The sequence below is a fragment of the Muntiacus reevesi genome, chromosome 2, assembly GCF_963930625.1.
Source record: "Muntiacus reevesi chromosome 2, mMunRee1.1, whole genome shotgun sequence".
In the NCBI taxonomy this organism is placed as follows: domain Eukaryota; kingdom Metazoa; phylum Chordata; class Mammalia; order Artiodactyla; family Cervidae; genus Muntiacus; species Muntiacus reevesi.
Window position 1 is genome coordinate 143,653,457 of NC_089250.1, and position 27,899 is coordinate 143,681,355.

At 39.6% G+C, this 27,899-nt stretch overlaps 1 protein-coding gene, 1 non-coding gene and 1 pseudogene across 2 annotated transcripts; all 3 read right to left on the reverse strand.

Annotated features, from left to right (window-relative positions):
- Window positions 1-4,514: 4,514 nt before the first annotated feature.
- On the reverse strand, window positions 4,515-25,088 carry LOC136157285 (cytochrome P450 2C23-like). The gene is given in 11 exon segments (XM_065919225.1): window positions 4,515-4,696; window positions 7,129-7,270; window positions 9,479-9,666; window positions 11,507-11,648; window positions 14,405-14,454; window positions 14,457-14,580; window positions 15,086-15,246; window positions 15,865-16,014; window positions 22,618-22,780; window positions 24,762-24,944; window positions 25,062-25,088. Coding segments are annotated over 11 exon segments (1,512 nt in total).
- Window positions 12,929-13,035, reverse strand: LOC136162096 (U6 spliceosomal RNA). Its single transcript, XR_010661945.1, has one exon. It is a non-coding gene; the product is annotated as a U6 spliceosomal RNA (small nuclear RNA).
- Window positions 25,089-26,194: 1,106 nt separating the features above from the next.
- Window positions 26,195-26,598, reverse strand: LOC136158279 (synaptojanin-2-binding protein pseudogene; annotated as a pseudogene).
- Between the last annotated feature and the right edge of the window lie 1,301 nt (window positions 26,599-27,899).

The window sequence follows — 27,899 nt, forward strand, 5'->3', positions numbered from 1 at the left end:
TAGGTTATAGAAGACATTTATGCATCATAAAGAAGTGAAAGTGAAAGTGTCAGTTGTTCAGTCATTTCCAACTCTTTACAACCTCCATGGAATTCTCCAAGCAAGAATACTGGAGCGCGTTGCCACTTCCTTCTCCTCAGATCTTCCCAACCCAGGGATCAATCCGGGATCCCTATATTGCAGGGAGATGCTCTGCCACCTGCACCATGAGGACCACCAGTACCATAAAGTCATCGTGTCTTTATTTTATCAGGAAAACTTATGCTAATTATTGATGTTTTTGTGCTTATGTATATATTCTTTTTTTTTTTTAAAGCATAAAGACAGCTTTATGGGAATTCCCTGGTGGTCCAGTGGTCAGGACTTGATACTTTCACTGCTAGGGCCCTGGGGTTTGATCCCTATAGGGGAACTAGGGACTGCAAGGAGATCCAACCTATCCATCCTAAAGGAAATCAGTCCTAAATATTCACTGGAAGGACTGATGTTGAAGCTGAAACTCCAATACTTTAGCTACGTGATGCGAAGAGCTGACTCATTTGAAAAGACCCTGATGCTAGGAAAGATTGAAGGCAAGAGAAGGGAGCAACAGAGGATGAGATGGTTGGATGGCATCACCGACTCAATGGACACAAGTCTGAGTAAACTCTGGGAGTTGGTGATGGACAGGGAGGCCTGGCGTGCTGCAGTCCCTGGGGTCGCAAAGAGTTGGACATGACTGAGCGACTGAACTGAACTGAGGGGAACTAAGATCCCACAAGCTGAGCAGCACAGTCAAAAACAAAAATCGGCAACATCCTCCTCAGCTTTATTGAGATAAATTTACATGCTATAAAATTCACCCATTTAAGTATACAGTTCAGTGTAATTACAGAGTTTTTGCAACCATCACTGCAATCTAACTTCAGAATATTTTTATCAGCTTCCAAGGAAACTCCATGCCCATTTGCAGTCACTTTTCAGCCCTAAGCAGCCACTATCTATTCTGTCTCTGTGGATTTGCCTGTTCCAGACAATTCATATAAATGGAATCATACAGTATGTGGTCTTTTGTGTTTGGCTGCTTTCAAGGTTCATCCATGCTGTCGTTGTGTACTTCATTCCTTTTTTATGGCCAGATAATATTCCTTTGTATGGATATAACACCTTTTGTTTATCCATTCATCAATTGATGGGCATTTGGGTTGTTTCCACTTCTTAATTATTAAGAATCATTCTATGAACATTCTTGTGCAAGTTTTTGCATTTATATATATTTTCATTTCTCTTGGATAGATACTTAGGTGAAAGTACTGGTTCATATGGTAACATTATGTTTAATATTTTGAGGAACTGCCAAATAATTTTCCAACATGGCTGCACAATTTTATATTCACATCAGAAATATATGAAGATTTCAACTTCTCCATGTTCTTGAAAATACTTATTATCTTTTTAATTTCACCTTACTAGTAGATGTGAAATGGTATGTCAATGTGGTTTTGATTTGCATTTCTCTGGTGACTAGTGATATTGAGAATCTTTTCATGTGTTTATTGGCCATTAGTATAACTTTTTTGGAGAAGTGTTTATTCAAATTCTTTGCTCCTCTTTAAATTGGGTAGTCTTTTTATTGCTGACTTATATGAGATATTTATGACCTAACTTGGTTAACATATGGTGGACCAACCATGCCCACAACCCAAAACTACCTGCTATTCTGTTGGGTGGAACCCCTTTAAGATCTTACTCTCTCCTAGGTTAATATCTCATCTGTGGCAAGCAGCCACACATCAGGAATTCTGAGAAGCATATGCCATTCCAAATTAGCTGCAGCCATTGTCTCTCAGATTTCCCCAGTATATCTCAGACCTCAGTACTTTTAGTTCAGTTCAGTCGCTTAGTTGTGTCTGACTCTTTACAACCTCATGGACTGTAGCACGCCAGGCTTCCCGGTCCATCATGAACTCCTGGAGCTCACTCAAACTCATGTCCATCGAGTGACTGATGCCATCCAATCATCTCATCCTCTGTCGTGCCCTTCTCCTCCTGCCCTCAATCTTTCCCAGCATCAGGGTCTTTTCCAGTGAGTCAGTTCTTCACATCAGGTGGCCAAAGTATTGGAGTTTCAACTTCAGCATCAGTCCTTCTGATGAATACTCAGGACTGATTTTCTTTAGGATTGACTGATTTGATCTCCTTGCAGTCCAAGGGACTCTCAAGAGTATTCTCCAACACCACAGCTCAAAAGCATCCGTTCTTCGGTGCTCAGCTTTCTTTATGGTCCAACTTTATATCCATATATGACTACTGGAAAAACCATAGCTTAGACTAGACGGGCCTTTGTCAGCAAAGTTATGCCTCTGTTCTTTAATATGCTGTCTAGGTTGGTTACAGCTTTTCTTCTGAGGAGCAAGTGTCTTTTAGTTTCATGGCTGCAGTCACCATCTCCAGTGATTCTGGAGCCAAAGAAAATAAACTCTGTCTTGTTTCCATTGTTTCCCCATCTATTTGCCATGAAGTGATGGGACCAGATGCCATAATCTTCAGTTTTTGAATGTTCAGCTTTAAGCCAGCTTTTTCACTCTCCTCTTTTACTTTCATCAAGAGGCTCTTTAGTTCCTCTTCGCTTTCTGCCATAAGGGTGGTGTCATCTGCATCTCTGAGGTTATAGATGTTTCTCCCAGCAGTCTTGATTCCAACTTATGCTTCATCCAAGCCCGGAATTTCACATGATGTATTCTGCATATAAGTTAAATGAGCAGGGTGACAGTATACAGCCTTGCCATACTCCTTTTCCAATTTTGAACCAGTTCATTGTTTTATGTTAACAGTTTTATGTTAAAATTAGCTGTTCCTTCCTGACCTGCATAGAGATCTCTCAGGAGGCAGGTAGGTGGTCTGGTATTCCCATCTCTTGAAGAATTTTCCACAGTTTGTTGTGATCCACACAGTCAAAGGCTTTAGTGTAGTCAATGAAGCAGAAGTAGATGCTTTTCTGGAATTCTCTTGCTTTTTCCATGATCCAGTGGATGTTGGCAATTTGATCTCTGGTTTCTCTGCCTTTTCTAAATCCAGCTTGAACATGGAAGCTCTGGTTCATGTACTGTTGAAGCCTAGCTTGGAGAATTTTGAGCATTACTCTGCTAGTGTGTGAGATGAGTGTGATTGTGTGGTAGTTTGAACATTCTTTGGCATTGCCTTTCTTTGGGACTGGAATGAAAACTGACCTTTTCCAGTCCTGTGGCCACTGTTGAGTTTTCCAGATTTGCTGGCATTCAAATTCAAGTGCAGCACTTTAAGAGCATAATATTTTAGGATTTGAAATAGCGCAGTTAGAATTCAGTTAGACTGTAAGTCCTTTTTAAAGGCTGAATAATACTCTATTGTATGTATATAACCACACTTTGTTTATCTACTCTTCTGCCAATGGACATTTGGGTTGTTTCCACCTCTTTTGGCCATTGTGAATAATGCTACTAGGGACATGGGTGTGCAAATATCTGTTGGAGAACTCAAAAGAATCAATTCTTTTGAGTGTATGCCCAGAAACTCAGTTCTACTTTTAAAACTTCTTTCCCTCCCAGTGTCCTGGAGTCTGGGCTGCCTCTTGACGTTTGACCCATCCTTCTGTGGCAGCTGCTGCTCACAGCACTCCACTAGGACCCCACTGGGCAGTTGTTCTAGCCATTCTCTTCTGTGTCACTATTCTTTTGGCAATAACAGTCTTTTCTTGCAATTTACCCTCTTGCTCTCCAAACCCTAGTCCTGCCCCTCATCACTTTCTGAAGAAGGTGCTGCTATACATGTCTGAATCCTACCTATGCACATGGTTGACTTTTATCCAAGGTGGCTTCTTGGGCCTCCATGTAAAGCAATGGCTGCAAATAGATGAGGTAGGGCAGGGAGAGATTTGTGATGGGGGCTATAATTTCATCTGTTTATCTTATTCTAATTGTAGAGTGTCCATAACTCAAGGAAAGGGATATTTGACACTTGAAATAAAGTCAAACATTCACAGAAAACCTGCTGTGGAAAGAAAGGATTTATTTTGTGAATGTGGCAGAAATCATGTAAGTGCTTTCAATGGGAAATGGGAAAAATACACATTGGCCATTATATTCTCTATTTTGAAAATTATAGAATATCAGCCTATCTCCAAAGGCTCAGAAAAAGTGAAGGCTCCAATATTTGCTGATAAAGGCCTTCTGTGGGCCTGGGCTTGGTTTGGCTGGATCATGGTTTATAAAGTATTCTATAGGGTATAAGATGTTATCTTACCCCTGGAGTTTTCAGAATCCAGCTCCTTTTTTCAAGGAATTTATAGATTTAAACAAATGTCCATCAAGCTTTTAGTGAGCAGTGTGTCTGTACTGCAGTACAGGCAGATTCTTTACCAACTGAGCTATGAGGGAAGCCCATGTTTCTGTCCTAGGCAGAATTTAAAATGAAAAGAGACTATTGGGGTGGGGGAAGTAGTGAGAAGAAAAAGCTATTACTTTTATTTAAATTTTTAAAAGAGAAAAGGTCTTCTTTCATCTGGGGATAAAGCATATCTTGAAGGGTGGTGGCATGTTGATCAGTCCGGTAACAATGGGTTTGGTCTCTATGTCCTTTGTCTCCTCCAGGGGTTTCAGGACAAAATTTTGCAGAATGGTGGTTAAGAACAGGAACAGCTCCATTTGAGCCAGGCCCTCTCCAATACAGGCCCGTTTCCCTGAAAGAAGGAGACAGTTTCATTAGCTTGTTCCACAATTAAATATTACAATAGCCCGTATTCAAACACTACATACTCCTAACAGCCACTGAAAACACTGATCAGAAAAGGGACAGCTCAGAAGCAGCTAGAGGACGATCAACTGGTTCAGTTCAGTTGCTCAGTCGTGTCCGACTCTTTGCGACCCCTTGAACCGCAGCATGCCAGGCCTTCCTGTCCATCACCAACTCCCGGAGTCTACCCAAACCCACGTCCATTGAGTCAGTGATGCCATCCAACCATCTCATCCTCTGTCGTCCCCTTCTCCTCCTGCCTTCAATCTTTCCCTGCATCAGGGTCTTTTCAAATGAGTCAACTCTTCACATCAGGTGGCCAAAGTATTGGAGTTTCAGCTTCAACATCAGTCCTTCCAAAGAACGTCCAGGACTGATCTCCTTTAGAAAGGACTGGTTGGATCTCCTTGCAGCCCAAGGGACCCTTAAGAGTCTTCTCAAATGCTACAGTTGGAAAGCATCAGTTCTTCGGTGCTCAGCTTTCTTTATAGTCCAACTCTCACATTCATACATGACTACTGGAAAAACCATAGCCTTGACTAGACAGATCTTTGTTGACAAAGTAATGTCTCTGCTTTTTAATATGCTGCCTAGGTTGGTCATAACTTTCCTTCCAAGGAGTAAGCGTCTTTTAACTTCCTGGCTGCAATCACCATCTGCAGTGATTTTGGAGCCCAAAAAAATAAAGTCAGTCACTATTTCCACTGTTTCCCCATCTATTTGCCATAAAGTGATGGGACCGGATGCCATGATCTTAGTTTTCTGAATGTTGAGCTTTAAACCAGCTTTTTCACTTTCCTCTTTTACTTTCATCAAGAGGCTCTTTACTTCTTCACTTTCTGCCATAAGGGTGGTGTCATCTGCATATCTGAGGTTATTGATATTTCTCCCTGCAATCTTGATTCCAGCTTGTGCTTCCTCCAGCCCAGCGTTTCTCATGATGTACTCTGCATATAAGTTAAATAAGCAGGGTGACAATATACAGCCTTGACGTACTCCCTTTCCATTTGGAAACAGTCTGTTGTTCCATGTCCAGTTCTAACTGTTGCTTCCTGACCTGCATATAGTTTTCTCAAGAGGCAGGTCAGGTGATCTGGTATTCCCATCTCCTTCAGAATTTTCCACAGTTTATTGTGATCCACACAGTCAAAGGCTTTGGCATAGTCACACAAGCAGAAATAGATGTTTTTCTGGAACTCTCTTGCTTTCTTGATGATCCAGCAGATGTTGGCAATTTGATCTCTGTTTTCTGTGCCTTTTCTAAAACCAGCTTGAACATCTGGAAGTTCACAGTTCATGTATTGCTGAAGCCTGGCTTGGAGAATTTTGAGCATTACTTTACTAGTGTGTGAGATGAGTGCAATTGTGAGGTAGTTTGAGCATTCTTTGGTATTGCCTTTCCTTGGGATTAAAATGAAAACTGACCTTTCCCAGGCCTGTGGCCACTGCTGAGTTTTCCAAATTTGCTGATCAACTGGTACAGTTCCTCTAACAAACCATAATTTCTCTAAAGAGATTTATACCCTTAATTCAGTAGTTCTCCTGGGGATTTATCTGTAGGAACTACAGATTCACCAATGAGGATGTCACTTGCATTATTACTTATGACGCTGATGAGTTAGATGAAAACTAGACATACACCTATGTTAGATTAATTAAATAAGTTGTTGTGCAACTATCATGCAATGCCACCTAAACATGTTTCTATGGAAGATTATTTAATACCACAGGCTGTCTTTTAAAAACATATTAACTGTTATTTTTGAAAATACTAATCAAATAATTGACTAGGATAACAAAGAAAAAAAATATGTGCTGAATGATCTTAAGTTGTCTTTATGGCCTTATGAGAAATAGCAACTGGGGGCCAATCAGCTCTTGCAAAGAGGCAAGGGTATGTGGGGCTCTGGATTTCAGAGGGGAAGGAAGAGAATGAATGACCAAAGTCCCTCTGATGGCCTCTGGCTGTAAGAAAATTAATACAATAATGTTTAATCATTTTAAAAGAAGAAAGAAACCTGAACATGCTGTTTTAGAAAAGTTGTATATTACAAAAGGGAGATCAACAGGTAAGAGTCTACAAAAGGAGGTCTCTTTGTTATCTGATAATGTGTGACATCTGAATTGAATTGGTTTGCCTTGATTTTTTAAAAAATTGGTATTGTATTTAGTCACCAGATAACAAAATAGTCCTTGAAAGACTTATCTGATCCTATTGGTATATAGACTTAAATGGCTCCATCTTGATTTAGAGGGTTATAGCAGATTGATTTGATTAACTTTGCGATCATTAGTGGACTACTTACGTACATTCAGTAAAGCTAAAAGTTGTTCAAAAGGTTCATGTGTATGGTTTGGATGGTGTGTATTTATATTTACCAATGGAAAAAGCCACGAAGTATTTTGTTTTCCTGAAGCTGCCATTTTTATCCAGAAAATGGCCTGGGTCAAACTTCTCTGGGTTAGGAAACTCCTTGCAGTCGTACAAGATGGAAGACAGTAACGGCAATACAGCAGTACCCTGGAACCAAGAAAGAAAGAGTGGAATGGCATGTTATCATACTTATCTTTGGTTCATAAAAAGCCTAACACTTTTAATTATAGTGGATTAAACAGGATCGAGCCCTCTTAAAGCTTGTGTGAGAGCTTTCTGTCTTGTGTGAGAGTTTTTTCACACCCACTATCATGCAATCCCTTTTATCGAATAATAAGATGGTTCTCTGGGGGAAGAGCACTGTTACAGTCAATGTGCAACAAACAGTTGTTCACAAACTAAGATTTGCAGCTCATATTGTTTAGACATGTGCTCTATTAGAACTGCCACCTCAAATTGGAAGAGTTCACTTTTCACAATTTTTTTCTTTCTGAATTTAGGTGTGAATGTAAGAAACTAAGATATAGTGCCTTGTAATCTACAAAATCTATTGGCTCAAACCCCACCTCCTCACTTCTAAAATGGCGTGCATGTGTGTATGTTTGTCGCTCAGTCATGTCCAGTTCTTTGCGACCCCATGAACTGAAACTGTAGCCAGCCTGGTTCCTCTGTCCATGGAGTTTTTCAGGCAAGAATACTGGAGAGGGTTGCCATTCCTTTCTCCAGGGGATCTTCCCAACCAAGGAATCAAACCTGGGTCTCCTGCATTGCAGGCAGATTCTTTACTGTCTGAGCCACCATACACTTTCCTCTTTGTCCCATTAGAACCTGTGAGGTTTAAATGACAAAATGATAATGACCATTGATACAGGATGCTTCACATTTACCTGACATTGGGTTTAATTGTTTTTAAATCTCATTGAATCCTTACTTCAACCATATTCACTAGGATCTTGTTTTTTTGGCTCATTGTATAAATGCAGAAATTGAGATTCAGAGAGAAGAAACAATTTACTTGAGGTTATTAGCAAGTGGCATGATTAGAATTTGACCCAACTTCTATCTGATCATAAAGCACCCCTATTTAAGTGAAAGCCTCCTCTTTCCATTTTTACTTCATTTTTTATTTCCTGAAACATTATTTCAAAATTTTTGGAGTAGGTAATACATGTACATGGTATAAAAAAAAAGTCAAAGTGAAAATAAGTTTCTTTTTCCTATACTCAAGTTCCTTGGTTTCCTTCTTAATGTAATCACTGCTATCAGAAATTTATTCCTATTTTATTATAGGTGGGGCTTCCCTGGTGGTTCAGATGGTAAAGAATCTGCCTGCAGTGCAGGAAACCCAGGTTCAGTCCCTGGGTCTGGAAGACCCCCTGGTGAAGGAAATGGCAACCCACTCCAGTATTCTTGCCTAGAAAATTCTGCGGACAGGGGAGCCTGGTGGAGTCACAAAGAGTCAGACATGATGGAGCAACTAGCAGAACAGATACTCTTTAATATTATCAAAAGCACTTTCTGTATAAATGAGATTACCATGTGGTTTTTCTTTAAATTCTATTTCTATGGTGAATTTTATTAAACCAAATTTTCTAGTGTTAGATCTTCCTGTGTTCCTGATTACCTTCACTTGCTGATGGTATAGCATTTTTAATGTGATACTAGACTTATGTGTTAATAGAATTTTACACTGGGATTTGGCAGTAAGGTTGGGGGCTGTTTCAGTTTTGCAGTAGTCTGGTCAGGTTTGACATCTTTTCTTCCTCTTCTACACTCTCAAATGTAAAACCCAATCCTTTAATCACTACAGAAGACTGACTACATCCCCAGTGTGCATGTGAATGTTTTGATCATTGTTAATGATTATGGGCAGCAATGTCCCAAATGTCCTGGTACATGAGATCTTGGGAGGAGAGAATTTGGTTTAAAGAAAGTGACACTTGATTACCTTAGAGCTGCAGATACACTGTCCATCTCTTCCCCCTTTTTAAAATCTATCATGGAAAATCAGATTTCTGTTTCCACAAGATTCATACTAATGCCAATCACTTCTCCCTTAATATATACTATTATACATGAGAGTGTGAGGAGCCTTGGAAGCCCTGGGTTAGCTTCCCCATTTCAGGAAGGCAGGGGCACCACAGAGGTGACACAATGGCCTGAGAGTACACTGCATAGCAGTGATGGATTTTAAACCCAGGCCATGTAACTCGGGCCTTGTGTTCTTTCCATGTCTCTCAACTGCCTCTCTTCCTGAAACAGCTACAATGCCTCTAACAGGCCCCATCTACCATGGGGTGGAGTGGTACCATGTTGCATCTTCTATCTCAGCCAGCTTTCCCAGTCACCTCTAACCTTGGGGATGACATATTGTCTGAATTTCGTGTCCCGGACCACAGCATGGGCTACGTTAGAAGGAATGAGGGTGATGTATCTTTGTATCTGATGCAACACAGCCTCTGTATAGGAAAGCTTCATCTTGTCCTTCATGCAGGGACTTCGGGTACGTCCAATCACACGATCAATTTCTTCATGAACTTTGGCTGCAGAGATGAATCATGAATCCTACTTAAGAGATGTGTTCCCTGGATACTTGGAAATGCTTACAATGTGGAAAGAAAGACTCCTGGAAAAGGCTCCCAAGGTCAAAGACATGTTGCTAAACAACCCATAACTTTGTTCCTCATAGAATTTCTTTTTTTTTTAATTTCAGTATAAAATCTTTATTCTTAGAATGTTCTTTTTTAAATTAATTAATTCATTTTAATTGGAGGCTAATTACTTTACAATATTGTAGTGGTTTTTGCCATACATTGACATGAATCAGCCATGGGGGTACATGTGTTCCCCATCCTGACCCTCCCTCCCACCTCCCTCCCCATCCCATCCCTCAGGGTCATCCCAGTGCTCCGGCCCTGATCACCCTGTCTTATGCATCAAACCTGGACTGATGATCTATTTCACATATGGTAATATACATATTTCAATGATATTCTCTCAAATCATCCCACCCTTGCCTTCTCCCACAGAGTCCAAAAGTCTGTTCTTTACATTTGTGTCTCTTTTGCTGTCTCGCATACAGGGTCATTGTACCATCTTTCTAAATACCATATATATGCATTAATATACTGCATTGGTGTTTTTCTTTCTGACTTACTTCACTCTGTATAATAGACTCCAGTTTCATCCACCTCATTAGAACTGATTCAAATTCATTCTTTTTAATAGCTGAGTAATATTCCATTGTGTATATGTACCACAGTTTTCTTATCCATTCACCTGCTGATGGACATCTAGGTTGTTTCCATGTCTTGGCTATTGTAAACAGTGTTGTGATGAACATTGGGGTACATGTGTCTCTTTCGATTCTGGTTTCCTCAGTGTGTATGCCCAGCATTGGGTTGCTGGGTTGTATGGAAGTTCTATTTCCAGTTTTTTAAGGAATCTCCACACTGTTCTCCATAGTGGCTGTACTAGTTTGCATTCCCACCAACAGTGTAAGAGGTTTCCATTTCTCTGCATCTTCTCCAGCATTTATTGTTTGTAGACTTTTTCATAGCAGCCATAGAATTTCTGTTTTCTGTATTGCTGCAAAGACCAGAGATTTCACTTCAGGAAACATAAATGCTGCATTAGGTATGTCCTTGGCCTCCTGCCTGAACTGGTTTGTCCTCCTGTACAGGTGAGGAGATGACCTCTGTGCAGGGATTAAGATTTACCCCAGATTCCTGGCAAAGCAGCTGCAGAGGGGAAATGTTTAATCCTCACTCTAGTGGGAGCATCTCCTCTGTCAGTCTCATCCAGTCTACTAACATTTTGTGGGAACAGCAAACACCATTTTGTTGAATAAAATACTGGCTTTCTAAGACCTGTGCCCTGAGAATATGATTGAGAAAATCAAGCTAGTACAATTTCATTTTTGAATTTTAAAATATATTGGAGCTAAAAATCCCCTTTGGGGAGACTGGTCCATTTTCAAGATGAAAAAAACAAAGGTCTATGAAGTGAAATAACTTGTTTGAGGTCACACAGTCAGGTATTGGCTGCTGAGAATGAGAATCCAACATGGGAACCCATGCATCCCTCATCTAAATTGGGCTGACTCTGCAACATTATATCATATATAGAAGAGCTGGGATTCAGAAGCTCCTCTGCTTTTAAACTTAAAAAGTCTTTGATTTGTAAAGGTCTCTCTTGCTTATCAACATCATTTGATAGAATTTTGATCTGTAAAAGCAAACCACATGGGTGGCCCTATGCATGATGCTCGCCAAGGCTGTCCAGAGAAAGAGAAGTTGTCACAGACAGTAGTACCTTCCTGCCTTCACCGGTTCCAGGAGCTCCTATTTTATCCTAAATAAATACTTAGGATATTTGCTGTACCTTGAACCTCAGGGTATTTCATTAGGAGCAGGAACCCATAACTCAGGGTGGCAGTGGTTGTCTCTACTCCTGCTGAAAACAGATTTGATCCACAGGTTGCTAAGTTTTCCAAGTGAAATTCAGACTCTGGGTTCTCTTTCTCCTATAGATGGCAGAGTAAAAAAAAAGGCAATGGCTTATCAGAGCTCCATGATCACACCCCATCACTAGTAATAGGCTTCATTTTGTGCATGGTAGGGTAGTAGATTTTTAAAAATCAGTCATGGAATTGAAACTTCTGGTTCAAATTCCAGGTTAGTCAATGATCAGATATATGCCCTTGACAAGCTACCTTACCTCTTTACTCAACTTCATAATAACCTGTTAACACTCAGTTAACGGAATCTTCTTTTATTATATTTAATGAAAAAGACTAGAAGATAAAGTCAATGTGAGCACAGTGTAGAGAAATCACTGGATTGGAACTGGTCTGTTTCCTTCAGACCAGTGAGACAAAGCATGGGAAATCGATACTACCCCAGCCCTTTAGAGTATTGTAGTGAAGAATATAGAGGTCAATTAAATATTTTGTTAAAGTATGATAAGTGCTATGAAAGAAAATTTCAGAGTAGTATTTGATTCATCATTTTACTCTTTTTACCAACCACCACGGACTGATAGAGAGTTGGTATGAAGGAAAATTTTTAAATGACTGAATTAAAAACCTATTTTTTTTTCTCTTTCCCAGACAAACATCTAGTCCTCTGAGGGCCAACAAAAAACTTTTCCATCAGAATGAATAGGATATTTCAATGCACATTGTTGATAAGTGGAGTGAGCTTGAATATCTCTGCTAACTCCAGGGAAATTTCTGAGAAGGAAAGAGAGCATCATCATGCCTTCCTTCAGCATGTTTTCTAAGGAAGTCAAGCTTTCTAAATCAGCCCTCCCAGAGATTAAGAAGACTAAACAGGTTATTATTTACTGTTTGCTATAACTTGTACACTTATGATATAATTGCACAGTGTTTTTCTTTTGCTTATTTATATATATTTGGGGAATTTTGGCATGAAAGTCAAAGTGTTAGTTGCTCAGTTGTGTCCAACTCTTTGCAATCCTGTGGACTGTAGCCTGCCACATTCCTCTGTCCATGGAATTCTCCAGGCAAGAATACTGGAGTGAGCAGCCATCCCCTCCTCCAGGGGTTCTTCCCAACCTAGAGATCAAACCTGGGTTTGTCTGCTTTGCAGGCAGATTCTTTACTGTCTGAAATAACGCTTTACTGGGGAAGCCCAACTTTGGCATAAATGAGGTTAATTTTACAGGGCTCAAGGAATTATTTTCAGATTTTAAGTTGCTACATAGGTATATATATTGAAATATACTTTTTTTTCAGAAATACAAAAATTGAAATTATATTGGTAAAAGTCTCGTGCACACAACAAAAATATGGAACACTTCACCAATTTGTGTGTCATCCTTGCACAGGGACCATGCCAACCTTCTCTGTATCATTCCAATTTCAGTGTACGTGCTGCCAAGATGAGCACTGAATATCATTTTGCAGTCTATAACAATAGCTTGTCACAGTTCTGACTGTTTTCCTACTGACGTTCTCATGGACATTGATGCTGGTATCTTATGCCAGTGATGTTCTAAGAGCTGGTGGCTGTGTGATACTTGCTATTCAATATGTTTAAGACCACCGATGGTTAATTATAATGTATTTTTTTAGAATCTCTTATCCATCATTAGCTTCAAATAACAAAATTGTTCCATGGGAAAACACAACCCAGTTTTTATAATGTATTGGTCTGTGATATACTACCTGGGAAACATCGTGGCAAACAATGGAAGACTATGGGTGTATAAAGAAGACGTGTGTGTCTTTCAGCCACATTAAGATAAACATATGCTCAGAAACATGCATATATATACATATATGTAGCTCATCATAAATATATACTGAGAAGATTTTATTAAATGCTAGGGTCCAAGTACAGGAAGTAAATAGAAATAAAGGGAAATAATATGTATAATATATATTTTTTAGAAAACTTATGAGTTTTTGTCCAACTAAAAAATTTATGACATTTTGATTCCATTTGTTTGACCTAGTATGAATAGAATACTAGCTTTCTAATTTAGAAAAACAGATATGCAACAAGCAACAAAGGTTTATGTATAGTACAGGGAACTATAGTCAATCTTGAAATAACCTATAATGGGAAATATCTTCAAAAATAATATATGCGTATATGTATAACTGAATCACACACACAAAAAAGAATTCTACTTTTTGAAATTTAGTAATGTTTATCTTATTGCTAATTTTTCTAAATGTCCTATGGACATCTAATAACAACATATAAAATACAAAATTTTAAATATATTCATGTAGTATATGATTAATATAAATTAATTAAACACAAATTTATTACATTTAAATTATTAATGACATCATTCAAGGTGCTTCTATTCTGATTTTTTCTGCACTTGATAAAATATTCTCAGAGAAGTGTTAATATTTCTCACTATGATTGTATATTTTTTTCTTTTCCTTTATGTTTCTTCTGATTTTTGCTTTATGTAATTTCATTTCTTTGTTGTTAAGTTGTCTAAAGGTTTATGATGTCTATCTTCTTTTTGAATTGTACATTCATTGTTAAAAATATATATATTTGTTTCATTTAAAATAAATAAATTTTAAAAAGAAAAAAAAGAAATATGAAGGAAGAAGAGGGCTTTTGCTCTTTTAAAATTTCTGCACTATGAAAAATTTCTACTATTTTTAATAGCATACCCCATTGCCACAAGATATCAAAATATCAAGAATTACCTACATGGTGTGATTATGCTTTCCTGCATTCCCATGGACTGATAAAATATAGTATCAGGGAAATATGTCACGTATAGTACCTGCTTCATCCTGCTGAGGAAACAGTCAATGTAGTCTCGAGGGTTATTTGATCCATGGACTTTTGATGCTCCTTCACTTTTTCCAGAACAAAGTAGTGAACATCCTCAAGCCTTTTTGAAAATGCTCTGTGCTCTCCAGGGAGAGGCTTTATGAGTTTTGGCCGTAGATTGTAAATCTAAAATGAGAACAAAAAATACACAAGCAATTCAGTTTGTGAAGAGACACCAGGGTTTCTAAGTGGAGCACCGAACTCTCTGCAGGGTCTGGCCCGGGAGAATCCTTTCCTCCAACTTTCAAGCTAAAGAGAAGGGAGGATGACTGTCACATACACGAGAGTTGCCCCTTCTCATCTGCTCAACCACCGTCAGCCAACCTCAGAGTAAAAGAGGGGAAGAATGTGCACAGCAGCCTTAAAAGAAAGGCAGGGAACTGGGAACATGGCATCTTCTTTTGTGGGAATCACCTCACAGAAGCGAGCAGAAGGCAGCCTTCATAGGTGCTAGTGCATGTGACATGGTACTAATCCACTTGACATAAGACACACATGGAGGGAAGGGGACAGCGCTGGCCTTGGCATGCTCATGGGGCAAGGTGGGCAGCTTGCAGCTCTTTACCCTGCTTGTGGGCTCCCAGTGTGCCCAAGAGGTCAAGAGCAAGGGTGAATGAAGACTTGGCCTTACCTGGTTCCAGAGAGAGCTTACTCGATTAAAATTTTTATTTATCGAATCCAGCAGGGAGTGAAAGGTCTTATCTTTGTAGTGGAAATGTTCATTGAAGAGGATGGAGCAGATCACGTTGCAAGTAGCATAGGACAGGGTGACAGCAGGGTTAAAGGGCTGAGCTGGTGTGAAGAAAAAACAACTCTAACATTTAGAATCTTCATCAGCCTACATTAGGGTTTCAAGAAGATGGCCTCCCTCCTCCTCAGACGGATACTTACATTTTATTTTCTCTAAGCTTCTTCAAATTAGGATGTAAGCATCTTCTATTAATACTATATGCTCTATAGTATTATACTATGATACTACTAGTAGTTGTTATATTATTCAGTGAATATGGTAATAGTCATAAGAGGAGCAAGTAATATTATAAAATATTTACCACATACTGGATACTGTGTAAATATTTTGCAAACTGTATTATACAACCCTCAGTCTGAGGTTTGATTTTTAGCCACATTTTTCAGATGAGGAAACTGCACCTTTGAGAAATTAAATAACTTGTCCAAATTTACACATCCAGTAAGTGCTGAAGTTGGGAGATGAATCCAAACAAAGGGCTTCAAGGATCCTAAGGAACAGCTTTGAGTCATTTTCCTCCTGCCCCACTTTTCCTTGCCAGTGCCCTGGTTAACAGAGCAGACTGTGGACTGCTGAGCATCTCCTGAAGGAGGAGCTTTGGTGGGAAGGGCTGTGTGTGCAGTAGCCTCTTGGCCCAAAAGATGGTCCACGGAACACACCCTCTGATTTCCTGAGCTCCTCCACCAGAAACTGGGCCTCCTCCTGGATCCTCTCCTCGAGGCTCCTCTTCCCCATCCCAAAGTCCCTTAGGGTCATGAGGGAGAAGCGCCGCATTTGCTTCCACGTGTCTCCATTGCTGAAAAAGATTCCTAGGAAAAGAAGCAAAGAGCAGAAAAGTGGTTTTGCTTCATGAACTGGATGTCCCCAGAAGCTGATCTCGTGTCCACCCTGTGCTGTGGCCACTGCCCCTTATCAGGAATTTAGCAACTGGCCTTTGAAGAGCACAACGTAGTCTTTGGTTTGGGTCAAATATTTGTCACAAAGAAAATAAAACCCAAGTTCTAGTCAACAGAGGACAGAGGTGAAAGAGACAGGGGCAGGATCATTGGCACATAGGGAACATTCCCAAGTGTGGGAAGGGCCATCTATCTGGTTTTGTTAAAGATGGTAAAGACTGGCATGTGTTCACAAACCCCTCTCCTGAGTGTCTGTTTTTGCATTTAATATCCCTCTGATTTGTGCTTTAGTTCTACCCATGACTTTCTCTACTAGAGGATTTGCAGCCCCACAAACTGTAGCCTGCCAGGCTTCTCTGTCCATGGAATTCTCCAGGCAAGAACACTGGAGTGGGTAGCTGTTCCCTTCTCCAGGGGATCTTCCCAACCTAGGGATCGAACCCAGGTCTCCTGCATTACAGGCAGATTCTTTACCAGCTGAGCTACTTGAGTTGGTAGCCATTCCCTTCTCAAGCGGATCTTCCCAACTTGGAGGATTGAACCTAGGTCTCCTGCATTGCAGGCAGATTCTTTAAGATCCGAGCCACCAAGGAAGCCCCTATTAGAGGAGAAGCACCTGCAAAGCAGAGCAATAGGGAATATGCATTTCTATTCACCTCTGAATTTACTACAGCTGTTAGCTAATCTGAACTAGAAGGAAAACTCAGGAACAAAGGAAATCAGTATGTTCACACCCAATGCTTTTTCATTTCTTCCTCTGTATATGTCCTGAATTTCCTATTTCTCTCAATGCACCACCAATTTCCTAGTACCTCAAACCCAAACTTCAGGGCATTTTCACATCCCTCTTGCCCTATACAGCTGCATTTGGTAAATCCTGTTGACTCCACCTTCAAAATGTCTTTCTCATCTGTCCCTTCTTGTCAACTCAAACTACACTACCACACTTCAGCTTCTAAGGTTATGATCATCTTCAAACCAGTTTCCTAGATTTAGAGTTTCTAGGTTCCTCAAAATCAAATATGAAGACAATTTTTCTGGTGCTAAAAAGCATTCAATGGATTTCCCTATACCCACCTCTCACCATAAAGAAGGCTGAGTGCCAGAGAATTGTTGCTTTTGAAATGTGGTGTTGGAAAAGACTCATGAGAGTCCCCTAGACAGCAAGGAGATCAAACCAGTCAATCTTAAAGGAAATCAGTCCTGAATATTCATTGGGAAGACTGGTGCTGAGCTGAATCTCCAATACTTTGGCCACATGATGCAAAGAGGGAAAGACCCTGATGCTGGAAAAGACTGAGGGTAAAAGGAGAAGGGGATGACAGAGGATGAGATGGTTGGATGGCATCACTGACTCAATGGGCATGAGTCTGAGCAAACTCAGGGAGATAATGAAGGTCAGGGAAGCCTGGCGTGCTGCAGTCCATGGGATCACAGAGTCGAACACAACTACAACAAATACAACCCCCTAACTCCCCATCCAGTCTCATTATGATACTGTTGTAGCCACGCATTCCGGGGAAACAAACTCACTCAGAAGGACAATGCAGATAGTGAAGTGCAGTTTATTACACCGGTAGGCCCAAGGCAGAGTCTCCTCTTAGCCAAGGACCCTGACCAGTTTTTGTGAAAACCTTATATACCCTAAGTGTACTTGCTCAAACCCACCTCCCCAAATTCCTTGAAACTAGTCTGGACAAGGTAAAAAAGAGATACGATCAAAGTTAACCCATGATTCATGTGTCACAAGACTAGATAAACAGTGGACATTTATCAATAGGACTGTGGTCATATCCCAATAAATATAATAGAATTTACTACTTTGTTCTGTTACAGAGATAATTAGCATATTCTTTTTTTTTTGCTTGTTATTATTTATTTATTTATTTATTATTTATTTTTTTATTTTTTTAATTTTATTTTATTAGTTGGAGGCCAATTACTTCACAACATTTCAGTGGGTTTTGTCATACATTAACACGAATCAGCCATAGAGTTATAGGTATTCCCCATCCTGATAATTAGCATATTCTTTTAGGCAACGGAGAGTCCAAGTACAAGTCCTGAAGCTCTTTTATCCAGGGGGTCTGGTTTCCCATTGGTATGCCACTTCTATAGACACCGAGCACAAAATTCAGAGTACAATGGGAGGGTGACCCTGCGTGTAGCCTAATGTTCGCAGCCTGGCCTAAGATGGAGTCCAGCTCTGTCTGTTTCCTCCTTCAATATCTTTAAACTCCTCAAAACTTTCCATCAGCCTCCCCATTGGCTCTAACTCTGAACCAAAAAAAAACCCCAAAAATTAAAACATAGATTAGTGTATTAAGACTACAGACTATGGTTATTGGTTCTGGGCTCTAGAGTTAGGCAAACTGAATTCAAGTCTGCTCCAAAAGCTTCTAATTTGGATCAGCAATTAACTTCTGTTGCCTCAGATTTTCATCTGTTGAATGGAAATAAAAAATATCCTCCTCATAGGGCCATCGTGGTAACTGAATATGGTAATACATATGAAACCCCTAGCATGGTATCTGGCACACAAGAAGTATTTAATAACTGTTAGCTATTATATAATTATAGTTATTAGAATAACAATTCAAGTCAATAATAATCCAATTATTATAATGTCTAACTTTTATAATAATTATTGATAGTAACATTATTATTATCATTGAAATTTAGGAATATTTTCATCTCTTCAAATTTTTAACTGTTTTTACATCATCTTTAAATCAAAAGGCAATCATAGATGTGGCAAAATTATTTATTTAATCCTTAATTAGACCTTCAAATATTGCCGTATCTTTTATGCTTCATTTGTTCTTCTATTTATTTAATAAATTTTCATTGCTTTCCTGTGCCAACAAAGGCATTTTGCTCTCCATCCCACTCTACAAGGGTTGGATCATTAGCCACTGCAGTCGCTGAAAGGCATTCAGGGTGAAGATCAGGGATGATCTAGGATGATAAACTATTGTTTATGTCAACTAAACTGTTGTTTATGTCAACTGATGAGTTATTTGATATATATCAAATAACTTCCAAATGTTCAAACTGGTTTTAGAAAAGGCACAGGAACCAGAGATCAAATTGCCAACATTCGCAATCATCAAAAAAGCAAGAGAGTTCCAGAAAAAAAGGGAGTTCCAGAAAAACATCTATTTCTGCTTTGTTGACTATGCCAAAGCCTTTGACTGTGTGTATTGCAACAAATTGTGGAAAATTATTCAAGAGATGGGAATACCAGATCACCTGACCTGCCTCTTGAGAAACCTGTATGCAGGTCAGGAAGCAACAGTTAGAACTGGACATGGAACAACAGACTGGTTCCAAATAGGAAAAGGAGTACGTCAAGGCTGTATATTGTCACCCTGCTTATTTAACTTATATGCAGAGTACATCATGAGAAACGCTGAAGCACAAGCTGGAATCAAGATTGCAGGGAGAAATATCAATAACCTCAGATATACAGATGGCACCACCCTTATGGCAGAAAGTGAAGAAGTAAAGAACTTCTTGATGAAAGTAAAAGAGAAGAGTGAAAAAGCTGGTTTAAAGCTCAACATTCAGAAAACTAAGATCATGGCATCCGGTCCCATCACTTCATGGGAAATAGATGGGGAAACAGTGGAAATAGTGACTGACTTTATTTTTTGGGGCTCCAAAATCACTGCAGATGGTGATTGCAGCCATGAAGTTAAAAGACGCTTACTCCTTGAAAGGAAAGTTATGACCAACCTAGGCAGCATATTAAAAAGCAGAGACATTACTTTGTCAACAAAGATCTGTCTCGTCAAGGCTATGGTTTTTCCAGTAGTCATGTGTAGATGTGAGAGTTGGACCATAAAGAAAGCTGAGTGCTGTAGAATTGATACTTTTGAACTGTGATGTTGGAGAAGACTCTTGAGAATCCCTTGGACTGCAAGGAGATCCAACCAGTCCTTTCTAAAGGAAATCAGTCCTGAATATTCAGTGGAAGGACTGATGTTGAAGCTGAAACTCCAATCCTTTGGCCACCTGATGCTTAGAACTGACTCATTTGAAAAGACCCTGTTGCTGGGAAAGATTGAGGGCAGGAGGAGAAGGGGATGACAGAGGATGAGATGGTTGGATGGCATCACCGACTGAATGGACTCAATGGGTAAACTCTGGGAGTTGGTGATGGACAGGGAGGCCTGGCATGCTGTGGTTCATGGAGTCGAAAAGAGTTGGACACAACTGAGTGACTGAATTGAACTGAACTGAGCTCAATCCAGCCTAATACCTTCTGCTCCAGTTAAAAATTAATTTCAGCGTTTCCCTGGTGGCAGTGGTAAAGAGTCTGCCTGCCAATGCTGGAGACATGGGTTCAATCCCTAGCCAGGATATATCCCACATGCCACAGAGCAAAAAATCCCATGCACGACAAGTATTGAGCCTATGCCCTAGAGACCAGGGCACTCACTACAACTACTGAGGCCACAAGCTGCAACTACAGAAGCCCGCGTGCCCTAGGGCCCGTGCTCCACAACAAGAGAAGCCACTGCTATGAGAGGCCCACACACCACAACTAGAGAGTAGCCCCCTCTTGCTGCAGCTAGGGAAAAGCCTGTAGAGCAATGAAGCTTTAGCAGATACAAATATAAATAAATAATTAATTCCAAAGCTCACACACAGCCAATGTAATCAACTTGTTTTAAAAAAAAGGGAAGAAATAGAGAGAAGATTTGGTTGCTTCTTTAGGTAAGCAGGTACATCTTACATAAGAGAGATTAAAAATTGTTTCTCTTTCATCACTTAGTACACTGCATAATATTTAATTAATTATTCATAAATATGCTTTGAAAGGAAGTTTCTATTTCTTTGGGGCTTGTTGCAATTTTACAATTTTAAATGGATTAGAGGAGATTTTCAGGCTGTCCTAGGTTTTTTTTAATTGTGTAATACTTCATATATGTAAAGGAATATATATATAACATATGTCTACATTTTGAAACATAGTGAGAAAATAATTATCTGTGAGCCTGTTGTCCCACTGAAGAACTTGAGCTTGACTAAGTACCATTGTAGCTCCCTGTGTGTTACCGTGTCTGATCTTCCCACCCTCTCTCCGCCCCCTCACTCCCACCTCTCCACCCCCCACCAGCCCCAAACCAAGAGCTGACATTGAAAACACAGTAATTTCTGTACCTAGTTGTCTGTTTTTGCTGCCACTACGCCACTGCAATCTTTGCACCCTGTGGGATGACACCCCAAGCATGGCTCTCTAAATCCTAAGATCTTTTATTTTCAAAATATTTCCCAGATTGCTTTTTTTAAATCACAATCATATTTGCAGATTTACCTTAGAGGGAACTTGGAGTCTGTTTTTGATGTTTATCTCAATAGAATTATCAGAGTATCTGTTGTACAATAAAAAAAAAATTTGTCTGTTTTTTGTCCCCATTCATGGGAGACAGCTTCTAAATCCTTGGCTTTTCCCACTTCTAACACAGAAGTTTGTTATTCATGCTGAGCCTCTGGGATCACACAAGTTTATGATAATAAAGTGACTCATGGTAGATTCCTAAACAGTGTCAAGATGGAGTTGGCCATGCCAGAAAGATGAACTTTGTATTCAGAGAACTGAAGCTTCCACCCAAGTGATATCAGCCAGACCTTAGGACTTTCAAGGAATGGAAGGAGCTAGAGACTGAGTTCTATCAGATGGCCAATCAATCAATCAACTGTGTTCAAGTAATGAAGTTCCAGTGAAAACCTCCAGACACCAAAGCTCCAGTGAGATTCTGGGTTGGTGAACATACCAACACATTGAATAGGTAACACATTCTGATTCCTTGCAAGAGAATACAGAAGCTCTGCATTTGAGGCATTCCTAAACCTTGTCCAACATGTCTCTCCATTTGTAGCTTTCATATGTAACAGAATTGTGATTGTAAGTATGGCATCTTCCTGAGTTCTTTGAGTCATTCCAGTAAATTATTGAACCTGAGGTGGTCATGAAAACCCTGAATTTTTAGCCAGCTGGTTGTAAGTGTGGGTAATTGGAGACCCCTGAACTTGCAGCTGACATCAGAAGTGAGGGTAGTCTTTTGAAGAATGATGCCCTTAACGTAGGGCTTACCAGGTGGTCACTAGTGGTAAAGAAACTGCCTGCCATTGTAGGAGACATAAGAGACCTGGGTTTGATCCCTGTGTCGGGAAGATCCCCTGGAGAAGGGAATGGTAACCCATTCCAGTAATCTTGGCTGGAGAATCTTCCATGAACAGAGAAGTCTGGTGGGCCACAATCTATAGGGTCACAAAGAATGGGACATGGCTGAAGTGACTTAGCACGCACGTGTGTGCGCGCACACACACACACACACACACACACACGTACTTAACATATGGAGTATGAACTAATTCTGAGTAGTTAGTATCTGAATTGCACTGCAGTATTGCAGCATCTAATTTATCGCTTGTTGCAAAGCAGATACTCATTAGGTTAATCACACTTTTTTGCTAAAAAGAATTAACTTGTATTTTGAAACATACCATATCCTCTCTGGTTATCGTCAATAAGAGGAATAGGTCCTCTGCCAAGGAATTCATCACCTTGGTCAATTAGAGCTTCCTTCACTGCCTCATATCCATGTAAGACCACAGTGGTCTGGGATCCAAGGTACAGAGTGTAAACAGGGCCATATTGTTTGACCAACTGTAAAGAGATACAAACAACTATAAGGGCTATTGTGAAATCTCTCCATTGGAGGCTTCGGTGGGAATTAAGTAATGATTCACACATAGATTAGACCTTGCTCCATTAAGTTCCTTTCAGTAATTTAACTTGGGCTACAGTCATGGATTCATTCTTTCCTTCATCTATACATGCAACCACTGAGCCATATAAATATTCACTAAGCACTTAAATTGTCAGACATTGTGCCAGGAACTCCACGGAACTTAGAGTCTAGTGGAAGTAACAGGCAGTAAGACAAACTACATTTGCAATACAAGCTGCACATGATTCTATGAAAGTGGTAAAGAATGTACTTATGCTAGATGATAATGGGAAAACTTAATAAAATAGATGAGAATTCTAGGAGGAGGTAACATTTAATATAAAACTAAAGATAAGAAGGAAGCAGCAATGATAACAGAAAGAGAGATTACTTAGTAGGTGTTAAAAAGAATGAAATCTATATATTTATGATAGCATTGTGTCAAGGGGAAAAATAGAATATTAAAACAGCTGTTAGCTAGGGACTGGTTTTCAAATGTATTATACATCCATGCATGTGAATTTAAAGTAGCCATTTGAAAGTACTTTTGTGAAGATGTATGATGATGGTTCGGAAGCATGTTCATGTTCTAAATTAAATAGTTGAAAAAAATTACATTTAAAGATCCATATGCATATTATAATCCTCCATTTTTTTAAATAAAATTCTTAAATGGCAAAACTTATTGAACTTGCCACCTCTTTTTTCTTTCTGCTTTTCCTACACTTTTAAAAACTTACACGGTAGAGAATTTTGCCACTTTCTGTTTTCTCTGTCCAAGGAAAATGAAACTACTTCCTTGGTTCCTCTGAAGGAGTGTCTCTCTGTATTTTAGGGCACAAAATATCAGGCCCTCCTCTCCCAACCTCACCCTCAGCTGATGATGTTGCTTCCTATTTCACAGAGATAATAGAAATAATAGAAGAGAATGTCCATGTGCTTCTACCATAGCCTCTTGTTCACTTGAATCTGTACCCATATACATAGCTTTCTGTTAATATAAATGACTCTCCATGCCCCCCAAAAGGCCCAATTCTCCAGCTTATGCACTGGATTCCATTTCCTTTTAGCTATGGCAACTTGACTTTCCTTTTTTACAGCAATATTGAACATCACACTATTTTTCCTCCTCCCCCAGTCCCTGGCAACCACCATTCTACTCCCTACTTCTATGGGTATGACTCCTTTATTAGAGTCCCCATGTAAGTGAGTTCATACAGTATTTGTCCTTCTGTGTCTGGCTTCTATAATTTAGGATAATATCCTCCAGGTTCATCCATGTTGTTGTCAGTGACAGGATTTCCTCCTTCTTTAAAGAGAAATAATATTCCTCTATGTGTGTGTGTGTGCACATCGTACTTTCTTTATCACTGGTCAGACGACAGTAATTAAGGATTTTGGGAGAATGTATACTTGCACAGTGAACTCAAAGGAGTGAATGTCAGTCAGGGAGCAGAGTTGAGCTGTGTTAGAGCAAAGTGTGAGGATCACTCTTCAAAAGGAGGATCACAAATTATCCCATAGATTAGTCTGAAATAGTAATAATAATATAAAAGGACATTGTTTACATTTTTTTTAAACATTTGCTTGTCTTTTGGTTAGTGTTATATGCAGAAAGGATTGGAAGACTTTCAGTTAAAATATGTTCTGACTTCAGAATTTTCCCACTCACTAGAATTCAATCTGTATCTCAGGTCAGGTTAACACACTTCACTGTCACCTCTAAAGTGATCCAATTCAGAAAAAAATAAAGGGGGGCAGGAAGAATTTCTGTCTTGTAATACAGAAATAGATACACCAAAGTGCTTTAGCAGTGAGTAAAACTATTAATAAGAAAACTTGAAGATGACACAAAGATAATCTGAAGGTGACTCCCCTTTACCTGGAGATGACTAGCCCCTAATGAAACCCCCTTACCTTGGAGAGAGATGCAGGGATGTTCTTGAAGTTTAGCTGAATCAGATTCCCAATGAATGGAAGGGGAGTTGGACCAGGAGGGAGCTTTCCCAAACCTTTGTGACCTTTCTTCCACATGAAAAGAAAAATCAGGCAAGTGATACAAATCACAAGAGCAAGAGTAGTGATTTCCAGTTGTTCCACCTTGGTTACTCAGTGTTAGTAACTGTTTGGGTTGTTTGTTGGCAAAGTCTTATGCACACCCAGGGTATGATCTGTAAGTCAAAGGCTGGTCTGAGTTCTTGGACTTAGGAAACAAACAAACAACCAGGTACTGGTTTTGGCCATATTTACCTTCCCGAAGCTTGAGATTGGGATGGATTCATATCTCTCCTACCTCTCATTCACAAAATCTGCAATTTTTGATTTTTTAAGCCTCTCCATTACATGTACTATTTCCTTTCAGCACCAATGATACATTAACTATAAAGCTGGGGGATTTAGAGGTACAAACTATTAGATATAAAATAAACTACAAGGACATATGGAGAAAATAGCCAATATAACTACAAAAAGTATAACCCTTGAAATTTGCAAATCACTATATTGTATGCCTATAATGTATAGTATTGTACAGCAACTATACATCAATAATTTTTAAAAAGCTAACCAAATTTTTTATTTCAATCTATAATGATTGTTTCTAAAAGTGTTAAACTAACCTTATATTCCTAGGATGGACATCTCTTCTTTCTCATGATGTAGTAAAACATTTTTATTTTCTGAATTTGATTTGCCATTACTTTGTTATGGATTTTTGTACTTATGTACATGTAGAATATTGGTTTGCAATTTTATTCTCTGTAATGTGTTTGCCTGGTTTTAACATCAGATTTATGATAGGCAGATAAAGTAAGTTGGCAAATGTTCCATTTTTCTTTTTAATAAATGAGTTTTTAAAGTTTTAATTAAAAGATTTGTGTTGTTTTTCCTAAAAGGTTTGATAAAATACTACAGTGAATCAATCTGGTGCTTTCCTTGTGGGAAATTTTTTTTTTAAGAGAAAAATCCTTTTTTCCTCTTATCACAGCTGGCCTTTGACGCATGCCAGGTAAGAAAAAAAGGAATACTGCAGGGTGATGGGAAGACTGGATCTTTCCCATTTTTGACGTTGTAGCTGAACTTTTATTGGCAGTCCTAGTAAAATATATAACTCTTTTCTAGGCAAGTCCTTCTTTCAGGTTTCCTTCAAACAATGCCTTTACTCTCCCATGAGAGTATGAGGATTCAGATATTTTGAATAGCAAGATTCTCGTTGGGTAGTAGTCTCTTTAAATCATGAGCTGGCCATGTAGAGAGAAAGTTATGGGAGACTGGCAGGAGAGGAGGGTAAGAGAAAGAGAGAAATGCATCTTCTTCTTTGGGAACATAGGAAGAAAGCAAGTTTTTCAAAGTTATTGCTGGTATCTCGTGAAGGCCCAGATTGCTACCATGGTGAGGGAAAACAAAGGCACCAGCAGCACAGTTCTGGTAATACCACTTGGCTCCCCTTCACTTGGAGGTCCTAGGGGCCCGTTCTGCACCTGTAACCTGTGCTGCACTCTCAGGGACGCAGCATAGCCTGCATTACGGAAAAGGTCTATGGCATCCTGGGGCAGCAGATTCTTTAGGTCTTGGCCGTTGACTGAGCAGATCTTATCACCCTCCTGCAGCCACCCATCCAGGGCCACAGCCCTGTTCTCTTTGATGTGGCTGACTGCTGATCTGTCCCACCGACGATGTTGAAGCCCAGGCCTGATGGTCCTCTAGTGAGATTGATCTCTTCCTCAGTAACCAAGTAATCCACTCTTCTGTTCATGATGACTGGCACAGGTGAAGGTGAGAATCACTCCTGACAGTGGCCACAACACTGCACTTTCAGTTTCACCAGCCCACGAACCAGTAAAGGGCCTTGTGGGAAAATTTTTGTTAATATAGCGAATTTTTTAAAAAGTTCTAGAAATGGATAATGGTGATGATTGTACAAAGTTGTGATTGTGCGTAATGCCACTGACTCGTACATTTTCTTTCATTTATTTTTATTAGTTGGAGGTTAATTACTTTACAATATTGTAGTGGTTTTTGCTATACATTGACATGCATCAGCCATGGACTTACATGTGTTCCCCATCCTGAACCCCCCTCCCACCTCCCTCCCCATCCCATCCCTCTGGGTCATCCCAGTGCACCAGCCCTGAGCACTTGTCTCATGCATCCAACCTGGACTGACAATCTGTCTCACACTTGATAATATATATGTTTTGATGCTATTCATTGATCATCCCACCCTCGCCTTCACCCACAGAGTCCAGAAGTCTGTTCTATATATCTGTGACTCTTTTTCTCTCTTGCATATGGGGTTATCGTTACCATCTTTTTAAATTCCATATATATGCGTTAGTATACTGTATTGGTGTTTTTCTTTCTGGCTTACTTCACTCTGTATAATGGGCTCCAGTTTCATCCATCTCATTAGAACTGATTCAAATGTATTCTTTTTAATGGCTGAGTAATATTCCGTTGTGTATATGTACCACAGCTTCCTTATCCATTCGTCTGCTGATGGGCATCTAGGTTGCTTCCATGTCCTGGCTATTAGAAACAGTGCTGTGATGAACATTGGGGTGCACGTGTCTCTTTCAGATCTGGTTTCCTCAGTGTGTATGCCCAGGAGTGGAATTGCCGGGTCATATGGCAGTTCTATTTCCAGTTTTTTAAGGAATCTCCATGCTGTTCTCCATAGTGGCTGTACTAGTTTGCATTCCCACCAACAGTGTAAGAGGGTTCCCTTTTCTCCACACCCTCTCCAGCACTTATTGCTTGTAGACTTTTGGATAGCAGCCATTCTGACTGACGTGTCATGGTACCTCACTGTGGTTTTGATTTGCATTTCTCTGATAATGAGTGATGTTGAGTATCTTTTCATGTGTTTGTTAGCCATCTGTATTTCTTCTTTGGAGAAATGTCTGTTTAGATCTTTGACCCATTTTTTGATTGGGTCATTTATTTTTCTGGAATTGAGCTGCAGGAGTTGCTTGTATATTTTTGAGATTAATCCTTTGTCTGTTTCTTCGTTTGAGATTATTTTCTCCCATTCTGAAGGCTGTCTTTTCACTTTGC